Consider the following 26,860-nt stretch of genomic DNA (forward strand, 5'->3'; position numbering starts at 1 on the left):
ATGGTCAGAAATGTCATCGAAATCCTAATAAAGAGCTGGTCTTAATCTTGAAAAGATGAGTATTTTGAAGGTTCTGATCCGAGTCTGTTAATATGACATGTATTACAGAACCAATTCTACTGCTATGGGAAATCACTCCTGCTGCTGTCTCAAAATCAGGATGGACAGCATGAACTATAATGCAGTTCTCAACACCAGAAAAGTGTCTGGCAACTTTTGACCTTATCATGCAAAGTATAACATTTTTACAATTGTATGTTGAGATTAATAGAAAAAAGTGTTTGTGATGCAAATAATGAAAATAAGCTTTTATGATTGATTTCTGTTTGTGTTTCAAGAACTGGCTGAAAATACCTAACCTTTAAGCTGATGTATGTACATGGTGTAGGTTAAGCATATTTCCATTGCTGCAAAATGTAACAGAAGTGTCAATAATTCATGATCTTGGTGATTATCTTTTATGATTCTTACAGGAAATTACTAACCAGATGAGCAAAACCATTTCACTATATCACTGTGATCTCTTCCTCTTATCTAGGTTTTCATTGTATGGCATAACTTCATTGGGAAACTTCACGAGAAAACAAGTTGCTTCTCTCCCTCGCCGCCTTTACACCTGACAGGACAAGGGCTCTGCACCTGATCTGACCCTCAGTTCCACATCTTTGCACACTGACTTTATTTTTCTTCATTTAAAAATGTTTCTTGCACAATTTGGTAGCTGACATAATGTAAGCTTTTTCAGCCTGCTTAAAATAAAATGCAACCTCAATTTGCTTTTTGTGAAAACAAAGAGATTAAGAGCTAAGATGCATGCCCTGTGTCAATCCTAATATGTACATCAACTTTGGCTGCAACCTATGCATCCAGGAGTGCACAATCCAGTTCAGAATAGTATTTACAGCACAGCTGGAAGCTAATCCTTGCCTAAGTAGCTACTCTGGAGTATCTTGTATTGTACGGGCATCATCATTCTTGGATCAAAAACTCATCGATATGGCTTAGCCCACAAATGACTGCTTTATGAAACAAGAGGGGTTTATCCTCTGATTCTTTGTACAACTGAAGTGCTGGTTTGCCACACGACAAATAAAAACTTTTATTCACGTACTGAGGTTCCTTCAGTGACATGTGAGCAGACATGGCCTTACCCCACAGACTGAGCCAAGCTCCATTGCATTAGGTTTTATGTAGGTACTCAGCTCTGTCTGGGTGTATGTCCATGCTGCACCAGGGAACAACTGCACAAAGCAGTTTCTTAAGTGACACTGTAATTATAATTTATGTACAGACCCACAAAACCAGCCCACAGAAATAATAATGCTGTATCACAGCAGCTGAAAAAGTCCTTCCAAGAAAAAAGGAAAAATGCTGTACTTGAAGACAAAGTAACTATGACAACTGAGCACATGATACTTGTTTCTCCATCATTGTGAAATATTGCATAGTTTTCAGTTTCAGCAGTCAAAAGACCATGGTTTGCCACTTGTTCTAACATGCTGGCATCTCTGTCACACATTATATTGTTATAAAAACCCTATTTTGCCCACTTACGGATACTGTAACCAAACCTTTCTATAGATCTGTTTTTGGCTCCCTTACTGCTTTTCATCTAGAAATTGATTGTTTTGAAGGAACTCATGAGTTAAAGATTTCGGGCATGCTGCCTTTTTTTTTTTTCTTTTTTCTCATGAAAGGTACTAAGCAGTGAGGGAAGGGAACTTGTTGGAAAATAATTGCTTTTATAAGGAATAGCCAAATTACTTTTCTTGGTGAGAAACATGTAGCGGGGGAGAAGAAAACACAGAAAGAAAACACAGTTTTGTATTCATTTGTACAAGCAAAGCTTTTTCAGCTCTGAGCAACCTGGTCTGGCTGAGAGCTGAGCCTGTTTTGAGAAGGCTTGACCACACATCTCCTGAAGCCCCTTTCAACCTGAACTGTGTCTGTGAGGACTGAACTGTTACTGATCTACAAAAATGAATCAGTAGATGTTTTCCAAGCTTTACAGATGGTCTAAGACACCTTTCTTTAAGAAGAATGTTCACCACAAGCATGCAGTACTCTGAGGTCATACAAAGGCCCACATGAATGGCAAGATGGACTTTTGAGAGCAATCTTCTCAGAGAAAAAATGGGCCTCTGACAATGGTGGCATTACATCACTTCATGTAATATAAATGGTTAGTGACTGCTGGGCCTCATCCTGACAACTGGGCTGCATTCATCCCAGATGAGCCAAAATCTGCAGCTGAACCTCTTCTTCAGTGTTAATAAAAAATATATATATGTACATTGTGCAAACAGACACACAGATGCACAATGTATACATCTCAAACAGTCCTAAAATTATACCCTTAATCAAGTCTGCAAAATCTCTCTCATGCTGCGTGTCTGCAAATCAGACCAACACTCTTTCAAAAGCTAAAAACAAGGAATTAAAAATCTGGTCAGGCATCAGGTTTGGATTTGAAGATTCTGCTATGATAACAAAAAGTGACAGAACACACAGCTACAGAAGGTGGAGCTATAATATGAGATCTTTTAAAACATTAGCTGGTAATAGTAAGCAAAAATTTTGAATCGGTAGTGTTTAATTTATGTTTATGCTTGATCTAGTTTCCAAAACTTACTGTCTACTGGAAGAGATGGCATACTGGATAGAGAACTAGCTTAATCTATACCCTGAATCTAGAATTTTGTATAAAGTAAAAAAAGAAAAAAATTAGAGTATCTTCTAAAATACTAGTTCCTTGTCATCTCTTAATATGACTAGTGTAATTAGATAGAACAAAGCGAAAGAAAATTGATATATATTAAAAAATAACAAGTTACTACTTTAAATATAAAATATGAAGAATTTTTTTGGTAATAATCAAATGCAGCACCCTGGAAGGCCATGCTTGTTTTACAGGGAACACACATATGGCCATTTCTCATTTGGATTATCAGAAGAAACTGGACATGAAAGAATGTGTAAGTAGGAAATTTGTCTTTCTGGCCCCTGAAACCTATGTAATTTTGAGAGAGGGAGTGTGTCCAACTCAAATTAACTTTTTAAAAAAGTGTGTGTACTAACCTGCACAGGAGACTAATCAATTTGAATTAGTTGCAGGTACAATGAATTAGTAGCAAAATAAAACTAGATTTTGCAAAAATTATGATAAATTTCCCCTGTAATTAATAGATAAATACCATTTATCAAGTGTCTACTATAGAAAGATAAACATGTATTATTTATAAAAATAAGTTTACAAATACAGTCCATTTTCACATGTAGGGCTAAGTTATGTGTGCATCTGTACATCCACTGACTTTGGTAAGCAATACTTCAACTGGTGAGAACATCTAACACATTCTGTGTTGCTGAAATGGGGCATCTTAGTAATTTTTGCTTAGGCAACCATTGGTAGACTAATCTGTGAGCTGGGAAAAGCAAACTGCAACAGTTTTGGCTAAATTAAACCGACACCACCTGTTCCTTGGACATGAATGAGTATGGATCTACATAGCAGTCAAAGTGCTCCGGCTTTTCTGACCACAGATTACAGAAGTGCACTGTTTGTTTCATAGCCATGAACCTGCTCAATGGAATCACGTCCGCCTTGAGCTTAGCAGCTTAAAATTCATTCCACACAGCCTGCAGTGCTGACATGGATATGATAAGACAGAAGAACAGGGACACCACTCTGAAGTAACCTAGCTGAACTGCACATGTTCTGACCCTTTTTGAACTCCCCGGAGCTTTTGTTACCTGGCAAATGCAGCTCTAAAACTGCTCTTGTATCTCCAGATCTTTGCTCTTAGCCATGCAGAAGCCTATTTCTCCCTGGGACTGGCAGCGAGAGAGGTGCTCTCTGAAGGCTTCTAAATGAGTGTGCACACTGAACTCTTACTGCACGGAATTAATTATTAAAGATGCAGATGGAGCTGTCCAAATGATAAGAACAGCTCCTGACGTATCATGATCCAAGCTTTCATTAAACCATTTCAGGCATACTAATGGTTTCCCACCGCTCATTACTTACATGCTCTTTTCTCATAGATATAATAACCCTGGTGCCCAAAGGCATGACAGGCTATAGAAATACTGAAGTTAAAAGTTCCTCAGAAGATGTACTGAGGAACTTCATACTTCCCCCTCATACTTCACGTTCTCATTTTGTGCAAAAACGTGCACAGACACAAGTACAAATGCTTATAAATTCAGAGAAAAAAAATTATAGATTAAAATAGAAAGCAATACTGTCAAAAAAGAGTTTATGTGCATTGACAGTACTATTAAACCGAGAAACATAAAAGTGATTTGAGCAACATGTTAAAAAGCTTACCAAAGAGAAATTCTCACATGCTACTGACACTAAGTAAGCTGCACTACAAATATAGCTCTTTGGTTACAGTGCACATGACATATTATTTTTCAGCCACTACACTTGTCACACTTCCTCCTCTGGTTTCTCTTGCTTTCTCAGCTGGGACGATTAGAGGGCAAAGCAATTGCCAGAGAAGAATTACTCCCAGGAACTGTGCTGTGATTGCTACCTGCTGTTTCATATTTTTCAAGTTGGGAATACTGCTCCCAAAAGCCTTCTGCGTCTCAGTCTAAATGATTTGCTGGAGGATAATAATGTCATGGCCAGTAAATAATAGTGAACTATGTCTGTACATGGTCAATATGATTAAATGTCCTTCACCTCTATTCTCACTCTGACCTGGTTACGAGGAAGTGAAAAAGCCGTCAGCAAAGCCCAAGGCTTCCCATGTGAAATGCTATTTTAGAGGAAGGGAGAGAAATATCGGTGGCTTAGCAAAATACCCCCAGTAACAATAAAATAAGGAACTACAAACAAAAAGCAAAATTATCACCACACAACCAGAATTGAGGTGACTTAACTATTGCAGCATGAAACTCAGAACAATTTCCAGAATAATTACAACAACTGCAAGGAGCAATTTTATGCTGAAAAATATTGTCTATCATATTGAGCATACTAAGCCTATCTTTCTAAAACTTTCAATTGCAATTGTAGGTTTAATTAAAAAAAGAATCCCCATCATTCTGAGATACGATTTAATTTGAATGTATTTAGAATAAACTGTACAGTTATTATGGTCTATACTTAAATCTTACAAACACTATAATTTTTCTAATTCATCTCATACACACATTAGTTTTGGCATCTATGCCCATGTCTTTGAAAATATGCCAATGAACTCTAACAACTTCTACATTGTACAACTATCTTTTCTTAAGTGACCGCTCAAGGATTCAAATAGTTTTTGATACAAACAGAGTAAATGGAACCAAAACCTTGGCCAGGCACATTTTAAAATAGAAATTGCCATAATCAAAGTTATCAGTTTGTACTGTGAATACAAAAAGTGCTGAAATAATATGTCTGGCACATAGATCTATAAAAATCAAAGAAATTTCAAAATTATGCCTGATGCATATGCTTCACACTGAAAAAACATATTTCTGAATATGGAAAAATACAATTCCTGAATTTTGAAATTCAAGTGAACTGAAATTCTGTTAACATTTCAAACTCTACTACTGTGAAACGGCAGGAGAACATGCAACTATTTAAAATTTCAAAAGCATGAAAACAGATTAATTAATCCTTCCAAACTATCAGCAATTATGAGAAAAGCTCTCTATGTACATAGGCCATGTCCCCAGCACCAGCCTTCTACAATATTTCCCAAGTATAGTCAGGCTTTAAAGATGCAGAGTTAGCAGAGAAAACCAAAATGAGAGGCAAAATGCACATCTCGAATTCACTTTCCTCACAAATTCCTCCACTGTTTAGTGTTGGTATTATTAGTCTGAAATAAATGGGAGAAGTTTTCTCCCTGGGCTGACACATGACTAAATGCTTTTTACCTGAAGTGCTCAGAGAACTGGTAATTGATGTACGAATGCAACATTCTGTGTTACGTGGACACTGGGGCACCCAGTTGTGGGTGCATAGATGGGTGTGCAGGCACACAGGGACTTCAGCAATGAATTTGCACAGGCTTTCTACTGGTTATTTAACAGCCCATTATTTATGCTAGAACAGAGGAACTTCTATGTCTGACAGGCACTACGTGTAACACAAATACGCACAGAAGTAGTCATGGAAAAATGTGCATATGCAAATACACTTACAAATACTGTGTAAGTGAAATGGAACATAAAATTTATTTAATTATCCAATGCATTAGAATACCCTTTTGAGATAATTATGTTGGGTAATTAGCAGTTAAATTCTAGAATGTGTACAGTAGTGACTCAATTGAAAGCAATAATAATGGTTCCTTTTAAAAAACCCCTGTGTTTAGTACTTCATTGATCTTTCATGTGACTACACATGTCAATATGACCTTCAGAATTCAAGCCATTAGGAAAAAATGGCTATGCTGAAGTGCCACCACAGCTTTGACAATTAATCATTTGGTCAGTACTCTTTAAAGATTTCTACATATTTATATAACCATTGGTCACATTACAAATTGTTTATAAACCTTTTCATGGAATGTCTTGTGAATAAGGATGGCATTGAATGAAATTTTATATCTTTTTAGCTTTGCTGGGAGGCAACCTAAAAGGAAAGGGAAAAACAAAGTTCTTACCAGAATAATAAAGGTAACAGGTCCAATGAAACTCCAGATAAAATAGTTATCTACATGTAGCCAGCAACTATTGTGGAAAAAAGAGAATGAAAAGTGAAAGGTGCATTAGCATCACAGTCCAATAAATGGAAAGTGCGAAAATACTTCTTAAGGTAACATTTTACCAATAAACAATTATGAACATTGCCCAGTATCACTTATTCCATGGACAATACCTAACCTGAAACTCTTCTGATGAACCTTGTATAACAATATGATTGAACCTGAAACTATATCAGCAGGAATAACTAACATAAGGAGAAACAAAACCAAAACAAGGTCTCCTTTCAGTCAAAAGGTTTGGTGACAGGTGCTATCATGGACTAATGAAATTAACATCAGTAACTATTTTTTGCAGGCTTCCCATGTGATCTTCAAAATCTGCTTTTAACTTTATATCATATGTGAACTGCTCACTCCTGAAGAATATGAGACAGAAAATGTTCAGATGCCATGTTTTGCTGAAAAACAATATGGTATAAATAACATGCCCCATCTGGGAGTTGAACACTAGAAAAAGAATACGTAAGATACCAGACTAAATGACGTGTAAACCTGTTAGGGCAAACTTCACTTAGCAATTCATTTTTCATAAAGCCCAGTTCCCTGCTGAATTCTCTTATTTGTCTTTCATCAGTAGCAAAATCAAGCAGCTTTCTTGTAGTCAACAGTATCTTCCCGTTCTGTAACTAATTTCATCAAAGGACAAAATAAACACTACTGAAAGGCAAATTCATGCCTCCAGCAACTCAAATCCTCAGAAATGTTTTCTGTCTACCTTCTGTCACTTCCTATATATATCTGTATTTTTGTAAATAAAAGGCAGTGGCTAATTTTAATCCCACTCTACTCGTCTGATAAAATACTATTAAAATAAAACATAGAGGTTGGAATATTGTACTGCCATAATTCAGGCTGAGAGCTAGCCAGAGGGGCAGCTGAACAAAGAGATCTAATGAAGCATTAGCTTAAAACTGGGTGGTTAAGCTTGTCAGATACTTTAAGTTCGGAAATTTTGCTTAATATACATCTGAGGACAAGAAGTTATTTACTTTTTCAATTTGTTTCAGGTCAATCTTCTGTGTTAAAAGAAAGACCATAATTTAGAATCGGTCTCTCTAGAGTACAAATCCCCTGAACCTAGAGAATTACAAAAGACTTGATTGTAATTTGTGCACAGCATTGCCATTCTCTTACCAATAAAGCTTTCAGATGGTATTTTAGTCTGTCAGGGACCCTCTGACAGCTAATAGGCTTTAAAAAATTATTCACTTGAAAAACACTCAGGTCACTTGCAATTACTTACGCTTTCTCTGTTCCGTAGCTCTTATAGTCAATAGCTGCTGAAACACCCACTACTGTAGCAGGGAAGAGGTAGCCAGCAACATAATAGTACTTCTTTCTAGAATATTCACTTTCAAATACTTCTACTAACATTAGATAAAGCTGCACTCCTTCTAGACACATCCAGGCAAAGGCTGCCAGGAAGAAAAAGTGTAAGAGACCTGCAAAAACCGGACATGCAATCTGCAAAGAAAGAGAGAGATGGAAATGTAAACCACAAAACCTTCACATCATTACCTCTCCAACTGATCAGTGTGCAAGAAAACAGCAGATAGTTCTATTAGAAATCCTTCACAAATTTAGGAGCATTTTTCCTATCTCAAAACATACTCTGAACATTTGAAAAAACTAATATGTGCTCAGTAGCTAGAGAAAATGAATTAGCTGAACAGTGTGAATGAAGATAAGGAAATTGCACCCTCATCTCCCAATGATCAATTACAGAGTGGACTTTTTAATTTTATAAGCAACTTTTAAATTTTGAAACTGGTATGGTTTTAGGACTTACAGTTTAGATAATCCTAGATATGAACTGTTGGTTCTCTATGCATAATGTGATACTGCTTATTTAAAATTATTAAATGTCTGCCCAGTGATTTTTGTCTGCTGTAATTTGGAAATTTCTACTGTTGTAACAGAAATCAATTTGGATTCTCTCCCCATTGGTCAAATTCTGGATGAAACTATGCTAGATTATTAAATTTCAACCCAATGAATCACATCAGAATTAATTTTACCAATACTACCAAAATACCTGCTTGAATGTGAAGTGTAAAAAATGTGTATACAAATAGAAAAGGCTTTGTACTAATATATATATAAATGTAGTCAATAGCTGTTAAGAAATTTGAATATGTATAGGAAACATCTATGTTCCTAATAGTCAACATTCAATTTCATCTCCTTTTTCAAAAGTCTAACCACCTGCTTTGTTAATAGTCAGTGTTTCTCAACTGAAAATGAAAAGCATATTTTGGATGGATATAAATACTATGTATGAATACATCTTCTTATTTTCATGCTGAGCTTTTATTTCAGCCTTGCTGTGTTAGAATGCTGAAAACTTGTCAGTGTTATCATGTTTTAATTCAAATCTGTTTCAAACAGTCATTTCAGAGAACAAGATCAGTACACAGAGAGAAAACTTACCTTGTACTCTGTCTTATCGATGCCTATTAGGAAAATGAACTCAGCAATGAATAGGTTGATACAAAGGTTCTTGTGAATAGTGTTACGATCACTTTGCAGGCCACGGAAAAAACAGAATGTGAAGATGCAGATGGCCAGGCAAACAAGAGAGATGACAATTCCCACCCAGGTGATGACAGTGAGGAGCAATTCGTGCACTCCATCTTTGTACTAGAAATAACCAAGAATGGAGAAAATTAATATGACTCTTTATGAGTATAAACAAAAACCTATTTTCACAGGTAGCATCCAGAAAAGTTACTTGTTCATTACATGAGATGGGCAAAATGTACTCAGTAATTTCTCAGTCTCATGTCAGCTTCCCAGAAGAGCAAGATCAGGGTAAGTAGAAGAGGAGGAAGGTCTGAGAGAAAAATGTGACTATTTTATCTAGATTAGATAGCATTTTTACTTTTCCTATGGCTTACTGGAGACTGGTTGGAAATACGAGCAGAGAAACATAACATTTTTAAGGTACCACTAGACTGATCCAAAGAGAGAGGAGAGCTTTCCCTGGGACTTCCTATGAGGGCACATGTTCTTTCCTACAGACCTGCAACTCCACAGCAGAGAAGAAAGCAATGTTTTACACACTGATCAGGACAAAATGCAGAATATGCTGCACGTGTGATTCTGGCTTCAATCTCATATTTAGCTAAAGGAGGTTCCTTACTTCGGTTCTTTGCAGCAACCTTTTTGAATACAATGGCTTTATGAGAAGTCCCATATCCCTGCAAATATTGCATGGTCTGGGCCCCCTGATATCCAGGAAGTGTTTTAAATAGACAACAAAATTTCTGACTATGAAGAGGTGTTTAAACAACCAGTATGGAAGTTCCTTGACCTTCCTCTTTAAGGAGAGCTGGCACTTGTGCTTCCAGGGAACAGCAGCCACAGCTGTTTCTACAGATACTCTGTACTGAGGGAGAGTCTATAAAACAGTTGTAAGGTTGGTCAGTAACTTTAAAATACGGCTTGTAGAAAACTCTTGTCCTTCCTTGTTATTTTTTTCCCCTGTTATTTTGCTTGCAACTTTATGGATGAGGAAGAAAAGTGCTACAGAAAGCAAATTGCTTAGGAAAGAGTGGGTAGGAGCTATAAATACTAAAGAAACTTCAGCAATTTTGGATCTTGCTAAAAATTTAAAGCTGAGTCTTTTAAGTTTGTTCCCTGCTGATGGCTAGAAACATCGTTACCTACCACAATTTCCCGACGAGCCATAAGAATTGCAAAGTTGGTGAGGTGACTGCAAGCACACGTTGTATGAGTTTTATTTGTGTCAACCAGTTTGCAGCCTTGAGTTGACCAGTATCCCATCATAGTCCTCTCTGAGTAGTTCCAGAAGGAACAATTTGCATTGAAATAATTGTCAGGCTGGGAGATAAAAGGATAACACAAAATGAGGATTTTACACACTAAGATGGCAATAACAATCGTTTAATATGTGTAAAGGGTAATTCAGATTAAACTTTGCATGTTTCGGACAATAAAGTTTTTCATCAGCAAAATTGTGGACTGTGTTGCACAGGGAAGACATCTAGTTTAAAAGGGACTTTATAGTCCGAAGCACTCTGAAGTGTAGTCTCAATTACTGTAGACCCAATTTTAAACAATTACAATTACCATCTTACGATTTTATGCATGGACGGCACATTATAGCTATTTTTGCTTTCTGGAAAGTTAGGACTGTGAATTTATTCTGAAGATATTTTTTCCTGTAATTGACAATTTAAAAATAGGATTTTTTTCCTTTGATTCTCGCCTTTGGTCAGGCCAAAGTCATGTGAACAGATATCACAAAAAAGTTCACTCTTCAATGCCTATCTACTTTGATGAAAATCAATCCAACCAGATTTATAAAAACAAGCAAAATGAGAGGAAAATCTGACCATATTTTCGTTATCACAGTAGTGATTGTTTACTTTCCCCACATTGAGACATGAAAAGAGAAAGGGCCAAACTTAAGACCAAAAAAGCACATCAAATAAAATACCATGAAGAAAATATACATAAATTTAAAGTAAAACAAACCAAGATACCATACTTTATTCTTTGCTGAATAAATGAAATTTAAACAATTTGTATAGGTTTCCATAATTTGGTCCAAAATTAATGTATAAAAAAAAGTGTCAATAAAACTTACTACATCAAACCATCAAGAATCTTAACAGTTATTTTCTACCCTTCTACTAAGGTAAGAGTTAATTTTCAGTTAGAAACAAATTAGTCATTTACATTTTCATGTTGATGACTGAATTAGCTTTCATTAAGAATACACTTAAGTTCTAATAATCACTGAACCAGGCTCATTTAATTTTATGTTCATAGACTTAACTTGTGTCTCTGACCTAGTCCAACATTTAAAATTCAAATGGAAAAAAAAGGTTATTTTTCTGCATTGCTTTTCTCTCCTGCTGATTTTATGACCTTCCCATTAATTCATTAGCATAACTCACATCAATGTGCTCCAGTGTGAAATGCACGGGATCAGTCAGGTACACCCGGCTCGACTCCTTGTTGATGGAGGCCGCGATGACGTGGGAGTTGACGGCGATTGTGCTGTTCCGCCCCGCCAAGTCACTGCCTAACTTTATGGTTGCATTTTCAGTACTGAGGAAACGACCCAAACTTTTGTAAATAATGAAAACCAGTTTTGCTAACCCTACAAACGAAAAAAAAAGCCCATCATCATCACGCCACAGAGGTCTACAGAAAGACAGCAACCTGTGCTATATTGACAATCAAGCGTCAGTAAACTGACAGGTATTTTCAGGCTATGGATTTGAAGAAAAACGACCAGGTACCCATGATAATCTAGAAAAAGCCACAGAGCAGCTTTGTTGTGTTTTGTTTTGATGTTTTAACCAGGTAATGTAGGTTTTATAAAAGTTAATGGCATTCCACTGCTCCGTGCCCGAGGCTCACCGTTCCTGCTGTTCTGTTTCATGGTGCGTGCAGAGAGCTGAATCCAGTTGCCTCCTTTACCAGCCTGAGGAAATCTCAAGTCCTGCACCTGGCCCTCAGTAGAGAGCACTGCAACATCCAAAACTGAGCAGACCAGAGAGAGAAAAAAAAGAAGCGTTAAAACAGGAGAATGCAGAGAAAGTCTCTTGGCCAGATTACAATATGCCAGACGACAATCTTTCCCCCCAGTCTTTATTTAGTTTTCTCACATGGCTGTCTGTAAGGCAGATTTGTACTGCATGCTTCAATCACACAGACTTAGCTTCTTTAACTAAATCTAGTGCACACTGCTAAAATGACAGCACTCCAGTAGTGATAACGACATCAAACCTTGTTCAAATTTGTGCCCACAAAACATCCACTTAAAGATACCACACATGTGTTGCAGTAAAATGCTAGTTTTGAAGATCTTAATGTCTATGCAGTATCCTCTGTTGACAAATTTAGAACTTTAAGTATTGATTTAGATATAAAGTTTTTTAAACAGTCAGCAAAGAATACATAAGTGGTATGCCATGTATTTAGCTAAATCAGTATACACAGCAAAAAATTATTTCTGATTTTTTCCTAAATCTAATTCTGTATATTTATAGGAAACCATTTCATTAGCTCTGCTAAGAAACATTTAAATTGAAAAATCAGATGCCACTCAACCGTCCTTAAGCATTACTTTTATAACACACTGTATATTGGGAAACTTTCATGGGATTACCACTGAATGCTGGATTTGCTTGGATAGATAAAATCATATAGGTGAGAGTGGACAATTGGCTGACAAAATCTGTGTTATATTAAACCAGACTAGCTGCAGGTCTGAACTGTAGACTAACAAAAGGTATGAAATTAGGAAATGCCTTCTCTTTCTCCAAGCCATACATATATATGTGCACCAGGAATTCAGTCTTGCATGGCATCAGGAAAGCATTATTATGACATGAAGACAGCTTATCACAAGAAGTAATATTCAGAGTCTACTCGGCTCCATGGAACTGCTTGTGTACATCCCGAGGCAGACCTATGATTCTACCCACATTCCTTCAAAACAACTGGTGCAGTTCCTTTGATAACAGACTGTAAGACTTTTCCCCATACTTTCCCAGTATCTTCCTACTCAATTAAAAACCAGGCAGAATCATCTTCTACAGTTACAAATATGCAGACACTGAAACGTGAAAAGTCTCATTTCTGCAGTCTATTCCAAGTCTCTATCTTTGTACTCTGCATATTAGCAGACTTTCAGGTTCCTTGTACCTCACTGAGACTACATTAATCTCTGTAAGAAGTCAAAGGAATTTTAATTTTATGCATAGCAATGATTTTTGCTTTAACACATCCTTCGCAACAATATTTGCACATCTCTAATACCAAACCCCTTCATTTCTCTGTCACCACTTAAATTCTAAATTATGCTCCAACTATCTCCAGCTATTCTGCAGTCTCTGGAGCATAGCTATTCTGCATTATGGGAGATGTAGTTCACTGAACACATTTTTACCTGAAGGCAGTCATGTTTAATATAAACATTTGGCCTACACTGAGTGCCTAAAATATTTAACTGGCACACTGCATTGCAAAAAAGTAATTTAAATTCATCAGGAACAGTTTGCATTTAACAGAAAAGTATTTTCTGCAGCTCTACAGAAAGCAGTTACCTCTAAAAAATCCATACCCTGCCTTTTAAGTACTCTTCATATCCATACAGTCTGCTAATGATTTTTCAGTGATAAATCAACTTTGCAACATCAACTACTTTCCATTTTTTACCGTACTAATGACACTAAAGAATAAGGCTAATTTCAAAGAACCAAACAAGAAAGGTGTGTTTTCCCCACTTTGGAGCGCTCACCTTTCCATCAAACGTTGCACAGCTCAGCCTTCAGAAAGTATGTCGCTATCTGGAGTATTCTTTCCTCCTTTTGTGTAAAGCAATACACAGCACTTTAACTTATGCTTGAAAAGAAGTTTACTTACCAATATTTTCTGTGGGCATTGAGACTCTACTTGGTTCTACAAGATTATCAGCCAAGACAAAAGCCCCTTCTTCTAATGTATCAAGTAACATTGTTGCTGCGTGGGCTTGCTCTGAAGAATTCATGTCCTTCCAGGACTCCAGAGCTTCAGGCCTGAGCAAGTTGTCCACTGTATCCACAACTGCCTGCATTCATTAGAAAACTATCATTAGGTCTGAAGCCCTAGGCAGCTGGGGAAAATTTCCAATGTTATATGGCAACAATTATAATACTTAACTGTCAGAATGATTTACTGTGATTTAATGGCACTAGAACACTATTTTCAACATTAAAATATTTTCCATCCTCTTGTTGGATTAGCATGAATAGAAGCGCAGCTAGCCACTAGCACTGTGTGGTCTCTAAGCGGTAAACATGCAAATTTGACTTGTTTTGTATCAGATATAAGCATGGTATTATTAATGTGCTGAAAAATGTAAAAATAAATGCCAGAAGTCTTGCCTGAAGCTTTCATCTTAATGTCAAAATGTATAAATTCGATTTAAAAATACTAACGCCAAAATTAGCACTCTGCAGTTTAGGCTAAAATGACGATAATACTCCTCTGGGAACTGAGCCCTGCCAGTGCAGCCACAGCACTATAAACTACTTGTCTATGACAAACTGCCTTCTTTATTACAGGAGGCACGAAATGAAGCTGACTCAGTGGATATAAATTAGCCCTGGCTACTCTCACTCCCCCTCCTGTTCCTGTACCTGTTCATAGATACTTAGAAGGATTACCAACTCCCATTCCTGCACAAAGGTCAGTTACAAAAGGAAATCAATAAAGCAAACAAGATGTCCACTGACCGTCCCTGTTCTCAGTGACGGCAAAACTGCAAAGCTGAATAAAAGCTGGTATTTTAAAAATTTTTACTTGTAACAACTCTATCATCATGTTTTAAGCTTCACTGAGCTGCATATAAGGTAACAATAATAAGGAAGAAGAAGAATTCAGTGACATGATTACGTTATTTTACAAAATAATCCAATCAGAGTAATCAGTTAATCAATTGAAGGCAGGCTTTTACATTAATGCATAACGTTGGTGTGCACTGAGTATGCTGTGCACTGAGTACACCAGGCACTGCTGTAACACCCTGTTTACTCTGTCCCATTTACCTGCTCCTAATGTGTCATTAAGCATATATATAATTTGTTTGATCAATTTAAAAGCATTGGAAATGGAAACAGAACACATCATACAAACAGAAAGATGTCAGTCTGGAATACTATATTGTGCAAACGAATAGGAAAACTTGGTCAAGGCTATTGTCAGAGCAAGATTAATTAGCCTAATCCATTTTAATATCCTCTTTCTGTCTGCACTGTGAGCCACCACAACCTTCCTGGCAGGTGGAAGGTACTTCGAAGTGGCATTAAAGCCTTTTTTCTTTCTCTAATGGGAGACAGAATAGTCAAAATGCTCACACTGATACTGCTGCAGCCATTAACTGGAGTGGAACAGAAATTGGTCTGCAGAGGCCAGATTCATTAGTCACTAAGAAATACAGATTGGAGCCTCTAATCTGAGGTACAAATGAATCCTCTGTCACAAAGTGGGAACTTGCTTCATTTGCATAGTGTAAGTCAGCTTTTGATTTGTAATTTCAAGAGGTTTATTAGTCTTATCTAAGCAGAGAAGCCCATTTGAGACCTACAGAAAATGACACCAGTTGGAAATTAAGGTTCTGCTCTGGTTTCTCATGTATTGCCATATAGCGCTGACGGTATGCATTCATTGATATGACATGCTTTTCGTTTATTATGGGATAACCTAACTCTGCATTTTCCTTGTGGAAAATCATCACCAGTCCATTAATATTTCTGAAGCACTTCTCCTCTCAGACAGAGGCAAATGGGTGGGAGAACCCCACAGCCCCTGTGACACAGCTGTTGGAGGAGCCCCGTTACCGCTCTTCTTATGATCCTATTTAGCAACAAAAAGGAAGCAGAAAAACCCACTCTACTCAAACCATATCTGCTGGATTACCCTTTACTGGTAAAAAAAAAATTCAAATAACCTATTACAATTGTTATTATTATTAGAGAAATTAATTTCTTTCCACATATTTGTCTCTTTTTTCCAAATTTCTGTATAACTGGACATCTCCCATCCATTCCAGGGCTTTAGGATAAAAGACAGAAGTGCCCTGTACAGAGAAATCACTTTTCAGTAAGAGTGTGAATTTTTTTATTGTGTTGTAAAGTATTTCAAAATTCTTTCCAAAAATAATTCTTACATTTCATCTCAGAGGGTACAAGTCAAAATCAGTATTTTAAGAGAAGTTTTGAAAAAATGTGCAGTAAACTCTTTCAGAGCCAGGCATGTCTGTTCAAGGACTTTTTTCTCCCCTTCATAGGAGTGAGGTGGCATTGCTGGCATTGTACTGCAGAAAAGGAGCTGGCCACTGCAGGCAACCATTCTACAGCTGATGAAAGGAACTGGAAATCAGGCAGCAATGTGTTACACGCCTTCTGTATAGCCTGGTTAATGGGACACATGCCAGACATTTTACTAGCGAAGTTAGAGAAATGTTTTCTTTGCTTTGTATCCTCAAGTCACTGAATTGTAACAATTCTTAAAACTGTAAGAAAGAGTGATTTTACTAGGCATAAGAATACACACAAAGCAAGCTATATAATGTACATTTTTCACGCAAGCAAACTAACTCTAAACAGTCTTTGATATAAAATTCTACCAAGCTGAAGTAATTTCTTTGAGTTGCCAGCTTTTTTCCCCTACCCAAAATTTTATTACAAGAGAGATGTTACTTCCAATTCAGATAATAATCCTTTCTGCTCTTTTAGTTTTAAACAAGTTAAGGTACAAGAGGTATGAACTTTGATCTTAATTTTTTTTTTCTGAGTGTTATACCTGTGCAAAGCCAACATTTGTAAAGTTGATATGGGGCACAATACACATTTATCAAAGACTGAAATACATAGGATCATGCAGCAAGATGATAAAGCGTGGCAGGTTGCTGAAGCAGGGAGAAAGCAGGGTGACAGCACAGGAGATATACCTTAAGGTAAGCCCTGCACGTCTTCTCTCGTTTTTGGAGCTTTTTAATAAGGAAAAAGAAAATCAGAAGTTAGAAAGATTCTGGAAAACTTCAGAAAGAGAAAAAAAAATACTCTGGTGTTTCAAATCCCGATTCTGAATGATAGCCTGGACATTAATCTAGTTTCTGTCCACGATGACTACAAAAAAACATCACACAGGAAATGTTTTTTCCCAACTGTGGTTTAAGCCCAGCTGGCAACCAAATACCACACAGCCGCTTGCTCATTTGCTCACCAGCAGGATTGGGGAAAGAATCACAAGGGTAAAACTGAGAAAATCCATGAGTTGATATAAACACAGTTCAATAGGTGAAACAAAAGCCGCGCATGAAAACAAAATAAACCAGGGAATTAATTCACTGCTTCCCATGGGCAGGCAGGTGTTCAGCCATTCCCAGGAAAACCAAGCTCCATCACATGTAATGGTTACTTGGGAAGACAAACACCATTACTTCAAAGTCCCCCACTTCTTCCTAATTCCCACCAGCTTTATATGCTGGGTATGATGTCACATGGTCTGGAATACCCCTTTGGTCAGGTGGACTCAGCTGTGTTCCCATGCACTCCCAAATTCCTTGTCAGTTTGGCAGTACGAAAAGAAGAAAAGGCCTTGATGCTGTGAAAGTGCTGCTCAGCATTAACAAAAACATCTTTATATTATCAAAGATATCAAAGGTATATTTCAGCACAAATCTGAAACGTAGCCCCATACTATCCACTGTGAAGAAAATTAACTCTACCCCAGCCAAAAGCAGCACAGCAACAAAGGTTGTCTAGATTCAGGTGTCTAGATATCTTTTGCCCAAATGGTGGGATTTGTACGAAAAGGTCGAAGGAAAATATCTGTGTGTGGGCACTTGATCTGTCTCTGGGGAAACTATTTTAAGGGCAGCTAGGGACTGTAAATAAAACTATTGCCAAAATAACAGAGAAGTGCATGGATCTCTCTCTCTAAAGGAGGATGAAAAAATATTTTGTCTGTGGCTTGCTGACTAGGCTGACGCAAGGAAGAGGCTGAGAAACACAGCATTTCCTCTGAGAAAAAGAGGAAAGGTAATAACACTGTAATTTGTATTTAAACCACAAAGACACATTTTCTCCGAAATGTTTCTTGGAACATGTTTCCAGAGAAAACATTAGTTCACGTTTTAGGTATGTGTAGTAAGGCATTTTTATAAAGATCAATTATAAGTCATGTTGGTGTCTTTAGAAGTCTAAGAAAGTGCTATTATTCTGCAGGAAGTTTGATTAAAATAAAACCCTACACCTATGCGGAATCCCACTGATTTTATTACATGTTCAGGGTTAAAAGGATCACTGGATAAACATGGTGAATTGTTACAGAATTTTTGAGAGCTAATACTCATTTCCCTCACACTAGTTATAATGCATTCCAGATTTTAATATGGGACACAGCTATGTATTTTAGGACCAGTCAGCTATTGTGAATTATATCTTATTCCCTAAAGAAGGTAATTACAACTTTCTGCTGTGTATTTACTGCTGTTTTCTCTCATATGCTTATTCCAGACCTATACACATGCAGGAAAAAAGTATAGATTAATATTTCTGAAAGGGAAAAAATACAAAACCCAAGAGCAATTGTTATCCCAGCAGGAGGAGGCAATGAGAGGTGTGTACCTTGTTATAACTCCTTCCAGCAGAGTCTTTTTCACTGGGCCGTAGTTCCTGAAGCTGAGCATCTAAAATGTCCACGAGCTGTTCCATCAGCCTTACTGATGAACTAACATCGCCAGCAAAGACCGGTCCTTTGGTGTGTTTAGCCAGCTCATTGGCCAGACTAGCAGCATTTTCTCCACTTCTGATCTGAAATGACAGTTTATATTATCTCAGCAGGGTCCCTTGTTCTGCTTGCGGCTCCTAATTCCAATTCCCTGTGTACCTTTGTTGTGGTGAAATAACCATTTGCACATATACTGAAATCTGTAACTAATTGAGACCAATAACATTCTCTTTATCTCAGAAGATTAAAGGTTCTTAGATCCGTGACACACAAAAGCAGTTCTTAACAGCCATCAAAACCAGAAATCTGAGTGGGACTTTTGGGCTCGATCTTCTATTCATCCTCACTTTTATTTTACTGCCATTATCAGACAGTAAGAAATCTGTTTGTTCATACCAGTGATTGAAGCATTTGAAAGTCAAGTAGCCTTGTACTGACAACAAATTATCCAGTTTTCATAAACTTTTTAAATCTCAGTAGGGAAGGAAAACACAGAAAGTGGTTCTGTGCTCTAATCCCACTGTTATCAATGCACTCATTGACAAAAATCTATTTATTACAGTGTAATTTTTACTGAAAAAAAACCCCCTTGCCATAAAGCACAGGTTTTGCTGTGTGATTTATAGTATTTGATTTTTTAAGCAAATATTGCTCTCGCTCTTTGAAAACAAGCAAAGCCACTTTGTTTTAAATAGTGATGAGAACATGTAATCACAAATTCAACAGAAGAATTTCAAGAGGGCATTCTAAAACACACATAAGAACCAAACTGTTGGCCAGTGCTTTGCACATGGAGTACACATAAATCCTTCTACTTTTAATGAACACAGAGTAATAAGGACAGTTTCAACAAACTGAATTATTAATGCTCAGAGTTAAAATCCTTAATCACCAGTGTACGCCAGATTAAAAGGTTTCAACCAACCTTCTGAGCCAGCTGATTTACCCAGTGTGAGGTACAGTTGCTAAGATCAGGGCCTTTGGGGTTCCACATTCCCGTTAAGACAACGCAGAGATACGAGGCAGTTCCTACAACAGATGTAGAAAACTACAGTGAAATGGAAACCATTTTTCTGCATGCATTCTGGAAATTGGCTTCACTGTCCTCCTAAACAACATTAAATTCTGAATGCTGCTAATGGTAGTACTTGACAATAATTGACAAAAACTTAAGGAAATAATGTAGATTACAAAGAGCAATAAAAAAAGACAGTGAAAAGTACCAGACGTTTTCTGCAAACAAACAAAAAGCCCTTGATTTTTCCTGGAGCTCATCCAGAGGGGAGTTCATAATGAGAATGGCAGCTGTAAGCATATTTCACAACAGTCCTCAAGCAATGCCCTAAAATTTGACCTGGATTCTCAAAAGTGCAAGCGCAAGGTAATTCTGTGCCTACACTCAAGTGACGTTTGCAGATTATAACTTGACCATAGCCTGTAGATACTGCACCCTCTGGGTAACAAAAAATCATGTGACAGCCTGAGATTAAAAAAATATTCCTCATGAGAGTGCTGCACATTATTTTTGAAATGCGTGCTTGAAATCAAGATATATTTTTAAAGGCAATACCTCGTGTTCCTTTGGGACAAGGGCGTTCGACCATCATTCCTCTTTGTGTTTGGGGCCAGCTAATCCCCCTGGCCTCAGTCGGTTCACAGAATCTCTCTGGCAAAGGGAAAAAACTTGTCACGGGAGGAATTTTGGTTGTGGAAACTGGCGGTGGTGGTTTGGGTCCTCTGCTTCCTTCCTTTGTTCCTCCAGCTAATGTTGTGCTTACAGGACCTTTCTGTGACGTAGTGCTAGTGGTTGACACTGTGGTTTTGTAAAGCTCTGCTGAAGAAGTTATTGTCACTGCTGTGGTAGGCACTGCACAGGGAAAAATCAGAGTAATAACAAAGTAAATTACTTCAGAATTATATATAAGAAAAGTTATTTAAAACTTATTTATGCAGCTTTAAAGGATTCTCTGGTGTCTCCTTTCCTTTATCTTAATATTACTCATTGCTATTCTGGGTGTTTAAGATATAACTTTGACTGACTTTTTTTGGGTGTTTTTTTTTATTCCCAGCTCACACTGCTACGACGTTTCAGCACATTCTCCAAATAATCTCTTCTGTAATAAAAATTGATAGTTACATTTCTAAAAGCTTAAAGGCATACTAGTGAGTTATCAGTACATAACAAACACGCTCAAAGCAATTAAAGATTACTTAATCACATTTGCAGCAGGAACAACTCAATAGACAGAATAATTTGAATCAGTGTGCCATGAAAAATGTAGTCCAGCTTTAACAACAAAGGCAGTGGGCTGTAACTAACGAGACCATTTTTGAAAAACAGACCCCAAAACTTCAAGTCACCCAGTACACACCTTCCAGGGCAATAATTATGATAACATCTTCCTACCCAGTAGTCATTCTGCTTGAGAGAACTGCAGCACGCCTGATTAGCTCCAAACAGAGGCTGCACCCAGCAGGTACGTGTTGTTCTCCTCTTTGAACATTTGGGGCCTTAACATCCTTTTTTGATAAAGCAGGTATGAAGACACAACTCATACAAGCCCATTGCAAAGACTGAGGTTTCCTCTTTTATGAAACACCAGGACAGGCTTAGGGCAAATCACTCCAGCTCAGGATGTGCAGCCGCTCCTGCACTGACCCACAGCAGGAACTCATGGCTGGAGCTGCTGAGGTACAGCCCAAGCCATGCCAGGGTTTTCAAGCTTTGGAGAGATAGTAAAAGTTAATGCTAGTGGAGTCTGGAATGCCTGTGCAACACCTTCACATGTATATTGAGAAACAATGCAAGTGAGCAAAGTAACTGCAACAGTTATCATTATTTCCAAATCTTCATTAGTGTTCAAAATGCTTCACAGGCACAGAAAAGTACAGATCGTTGTGCTGAGAACAAATATGCTCATGAAAAGTATTTTTTGCATTTTTCTTCTGCTTTTTTTCTTGTTCTGCTAGGCCCTTGAACTCTGACTTACTGGAAAATAAAGCTTCTCTAAATTAAATCATATATAAAATAAAACCAAAAAAAGAGCAATCTCACTTTTTTCAGCAGTTGTTTTGTAAGTTAGTGTTTTGAATAATATTAAACTTCAGTAGTTCGGCAAATAATTTTCTCAAAACCCTTTCTCAATTATGTTTCATTTATATTAAGAGGTTTAAAATATTAATTTATCTTTTTATTTTCACATGAAGTTAGGGTGGAGTTTTTGAGCATCATGATCTGTTTTTCAAGACTAAAGGCAGATATCTGCTTTTTATCCCTCTCCTGCTCACAAATGAGGAACTTCTGCAGAGCCTGTGTAATTGCGCTGAACTTGTGATACAGCCAGCTACAATTGAAACCCTCAGATCTGTCCTGCAAGTGCTTGCCTGACATCTTGTGAAACTTCTCTAATTTTGTTTTGATTACAATGCATCCAGCCTTCTAGTGCTTCCCCAATTAACATTTGTCAAAAGCATTTGCAATCATTTGCACAAGTGTCAAACAAGGCCTGCTGAATCAGGTCCTCGGGAAGAGGGAGCTCGTGGGGATGAAAAATGATGCAGGGGACAACCAATTATTACAATCCATCCCCTAATACACTCTGCTAATTAATATATATTTAATCATCAAAATATGTATTAGCATTATTGCAATTACTATTCAAACCCTGTCATGTTTAGGACAGTTTTGTCTCAGGAGCAAAATATCACTGTTAGAATTTGCAAAAACACTTTGAAATTCAGCAGTGGGGGAACAATTTTCAGAAAATATTTGGTGTTGCACCCTGAGCTAAAATAATTCTGCTGTCATTACACAACTTTAGTTAGTACAATTTTCGTGCTATCCATTAAAATCAATTTCAAAGCCTATGACCTATGATTCAAAAATGACCTGCATAGCACAGTAGTACTACATACTTAGAAATATATTAGTAATCCCACATTGTAGGAGAAAGACTTTAAACCACCTCTCTCAAAAAACTGAAAAAAATTGCAGACAACTTCTAAGAGCTTTTCTCTTTAATCAAATTTTAAAAAAGAAGTCAGCATATTTAAGAATGCACCAGGAAACTTCAGACAGTGCTGGAAGTCTGGGAAAGAAGGTGGTTGAAAAATAAGAAACAACACATCACTTCAAGGAATATATCTAGCTTGTAGAAGGCAGGTCATTTTGTCTTTAATGACCTGTGCAAACTTAATCTGCTTGGCCATTCTCCTGAGCTGCAAGAAGACACATGACAGCTGCCACCACCTGATGTGTCTCCTTCTGAAAGCTGAGGGCGGTGGCATCTGCGGGCTCCCATGCACTGCCTTGCAGAGCACTTTGCCAATATAAGATAATGGCAGTGATGATTAATAGGCTGCAACTGAGAAAAACAAACTCCATGTCAAGGTTATTAACCTATTGCTCTAAGCAGTAGGGTGAAGATACGTAGTTTTTGTCCAACTCCAAAAAAGCCACTTTTACAATGCAAGATTCTATTTTGACTTTTTGACTAGGCTTGATATGCTGAGGAGAAAACCAAAACCTCTTTTGCCTCCTTTTTTTATTAAGAATAGGTGCTTCTTATTATCAGTTGAAGACAGTCTTATTAAAATTAAGAAAATAAGAGAAAAGAGCAGTAAGAAGTAAACCCAAAGACTCAAACTGAGGCATAATTAATTTACATTTGTTTCATGCAGTTCTTAGCAGCTGATTTAAACAGTTATGTATCCTATCTGTTACTAAAAATGAAGACACCACTGGAGTAAAACTTAACACCTGTTTAACAGTGTGATGTCTATAAAAAACTTAATTGCTGTAGGACAGCAGGGGAATAGTAACTTTCTTTCCCCAACTGACAGTGAAGAGCAGATTTAGAGAAGGCCCACAAGCTATCTAGTATTCCTTGCCAACAGGTTTTTATTCTAAGCAGGCATGAAACAAGCTTTTAAAAAAAACCTAAACCAAGCTAAATCAAAAATATCCCCACCTAAAATACAACTCTGACCTTAGATTTACAATTGTGTTAGAATGCCCAGATGATGTGCCACTTCTGAAAATACTAATGGTTTCATTCTCACCTCTGGAATCCAGGTCATTTGAGAAATCAGCTGCATAGATTTTTCAGTTAAACGTATGTTGTTATAGGTATTTCAATTTATTCGGACACATGAAAATCTACGTGCCCACCTTTATTCTCAAAAGGGGTCATACATGGAGAAGCTATGTAAAGCAACAGGGATCAGAAACCAGTGCAGATCACAGTTTTCCTGCCTTCTGCTTATTACTGCTCTGTACCTGTTTTCATGCTTCAGTGAATAGCAGGGACGGTACTAAGAGTCACCTAATTACCTATAGGTCCCAGCTATTATGTTAGCCAGTACTCTATTGACCCTGCCAAATCCCATTCAATTGAAAGTGAAATGTTTACACAGCCATTTATTATCATCTGAAAATGATAACAAATGTGACAAAAAAATTAGCAAAATACCTGTGGTTAAGAAACGTGCTATCTGGTCCCCATTTTTCATTTATCTTTAGTCTATTAGATTTGATATACCAGTACAGACCCAATTTACTTAATTTGCTGCATGGCTTTATTGTAGGTTCTTGGTGTTGCACTAGTTCCCTATTACTTCAAGCCTTTGGTGATGCTACTCTCTGAGTTTCTGTTCTGTCCACACTCACAATATCCGTGTCTTCCTGCAGTGATCCAATAATACTTAATGATGGGTATCAGGGTACAAAAGGGGAGAAAGCTTCAGTCTGAACAGTTAGCACAAATTGGGATGAGTGTAGATGAAATCTCCTCCTAATGCACTAACACAGAACAAAAGGATTTATCTTCTTTTTGTTACCAAGGAAACCTTACAATGTAATACTCATATTCACTTCTTAGATGGAAAATTCCCTCATTCTTCTTAGTCTTTTAACTTAAAATTCCTTTAAAAGTTCCTATTTCAGCAAGGATTCATTTGGACCCTTGGTACTTCCTGTAGAAAGAATGTAACTGGATATATCCACTAAATTTACCAAGGATGTAAAAACTCTGGTATGTCTCATTTTTTTCAGTGGCTTTTTGCAAGGCCTGATGTGTTTTATTTAATTTTTAAATTAGGGTTTGATTTTTAAATGCCTTTTACACTTAACCTTATAAAACATGCTCTTCTGCAACATGTGAGTGGTACTTGACAGCTGTAGCTCTGAAAACCATTTCTACATCTATACCAGAGATGCAGCAGCTGCAGGCTGGATGTTTTACATGTAGCATTGTCTTGGCAGACACCTTGCAAATGCATTGTCTTGGCAGACACAAGCAGTGCAGAAACAGAAGGACCCCTTGCAAACACAGCTGGGGCATTTGCTCAGCATCAGATGTGCAGACGTGGAGCTCAGGGACATGGTTCAGTGGTGGACTCGGCAGGGTGAGCTTTATGGTTGGACTTAATGATCCTTTCCATCATTCTATGATACATCTGTGTACTATAATTTCCAAGAGAAGCAAGAAGAAAAAATAACATAAAAAGAATGAGGTTAAGGGAGGCATTTTAAGGGCAGCAGACCCCACTGTCTGAGTACTAAAGCAGTAGCCTGTCTGTAGCACCTACAGTTTTAGAAATCTGAAGAGTTTCTCCTGAAGATTAAGAAAATAAGGATAGATGGAAAGTTGCAAGAAGAGAAGATGGTGTAGCTGTGCAGCAAGAACAAGGTCAACATTAGGTTAATTGCAGTGGTATTTCAGAGGTTTCAAAAGAGAGATTTAAAAATGAAAGAGACAACAAAGAAAACAAAGCCAGGAGTTTCAGGACATGGATGAGCCCAAGTTTTGGCCCTGGAGCAAATGTGAGGCGAAAGTGCGACTCAAGTATGACAAATTTGTCTTTCAGATAGGAAGACTGGTGTTTTTGAAGCACTCAGTAGCTGGACATTGCGGTATATACAAAAACTTAATAGCCAAGACAAGATAGGGAAAAAAATAAAAATCAGTGTATGTCTTATCTATCATTATTTCTCACATGGCAACGGAGAGAACACAGATTACTGAGTCTTCCACAATGGTCCCAAGTTAACCATTTGAAAAGAAAAGGCCATGACTTCCAATTTTGAGACACTGACCTTGTGACACCATTAAATACTTGATATTAAAGTACTGCTGCAAAGGACACTAAAAGAAGGTTCTTGTGTTAGGTGATGTACAGAATGTCATCGTAACTCCTATGTTTTTGAGTAGACGGTTAAGAAATCCGAGTTGACCACAAAAAAATCAAACCAAATCAGAATTAAAGAAGCACAAAAATGCCCTTCATCGTGTGCTTAAAAGCTGATATAATTCTATATGAGATAAAAAATCTAAATGTGTATTACACATATAGATCCTTTATGTAATAGTCAAAAGACTGAGCTTCAATTTATACAGACTTTATGCTGAAACAAAGAAGAACTGGAAATATAATAGAAATAAATATAAAAGTAGATACTGTACAGAATTTCTCCTTACTCTTACAGCAGTACATCTCAAGGACAATTATGTTAGATAATTTTTCCTTTCATTTAGTAGTTTCTAACTACAGGCAATTGGCTTAGGCAAAAGAGGAAATGACCTGAAACATATTCTTAGATCTGCTATGTACATACCCATACAAAATTAAAATATTGGGTATTGGCTTTATCTAAGGAAAAATACAGTGTGAATATATGCATCATATGCTCAAGTAAAATGAGTGTCTTCATATGGTTTCTATATTTTAAAAAGACCAGAATCAAAAGATATCTACTGATGTCCTAATGCATTTAAAACCCAAACTCATAACTTACTCAAATATTTCTTCTCTGTCTTCATGGGTGAATGGGCACATGGCTCAGAGGAGAGGCAAGCACCCTGCAGTGTGCCCTGGACCCATTTTTG

The 26,860-nt window shown here is 37.2% G+C and overlaps 1 protein-coding gene across 2 annotated transcripts in view; it reads right to left on the minus strand.

Annotated features, from left to right (window-relative positions):
* ADGRL2 (adhesion G protein-coupled receptor L2) overlaps positions 1–26,860 on the minus strand; it is a 155,862-nt gene that overhangs the window by 15,852 nt on the left and 113,150 nt on the right. For both annotated transcript variants that reach the window (XM_082286729.1, XM_082286730.1), the window contains exons 6-16: positions 20,545–20,841; positions 19,900–20,003; positions 18,872–19,057; positions 17,191–17,229; positions 14,124–14,307; positions 12,114–12,236; positions 11,645–11,850; positions 10,389–10,562; positions 9,150–9,359; positions 7,963–8,183; positions 6,618–6,684 (exon numbers count right to left, since the gene is read on the minus strand). In XM_082286729.1, the coding sequence (XP_082142855.1) occupies positions 6,618–6,684; positions 7,963–8,183; positions 9,150–9,359; positions 10,389–10,562; positions 11,645–11,850; positions 12,114–12,236; positions 14,124–14,307; positions 17,191–17,229; positions 18,872–19,057; positions 19,900–20,003; positions 20,545–20,841 (1,811 nt within the window). The remainder of the gene's footprint in view (positions 1–6,617; positions 6,685–7,962; positions 8,184–9,149; positions 9,360–10,388; positions 10,563–11,644; positions 11,851–12,113; positions 12,237–14,123; positions 14,308–17,190; positions 17,230–18,871; positions 19,058–19,899; positions 20,004–20,544; positions 20,842–26,860) is intronic.

The sequence above is a fragment of the Coloeus monedula genome, assembly GCF_965178545.1.
Source record: "Coloeus monedula genome assembly, chromosome: 9".
NCBI classification, from domain to species: domain Eukaryota; kingdom Metazoa; phylum Chordata; class Aves; order Passeriformes; family Corvidae; genus Coloeus; species Coloeus monedula.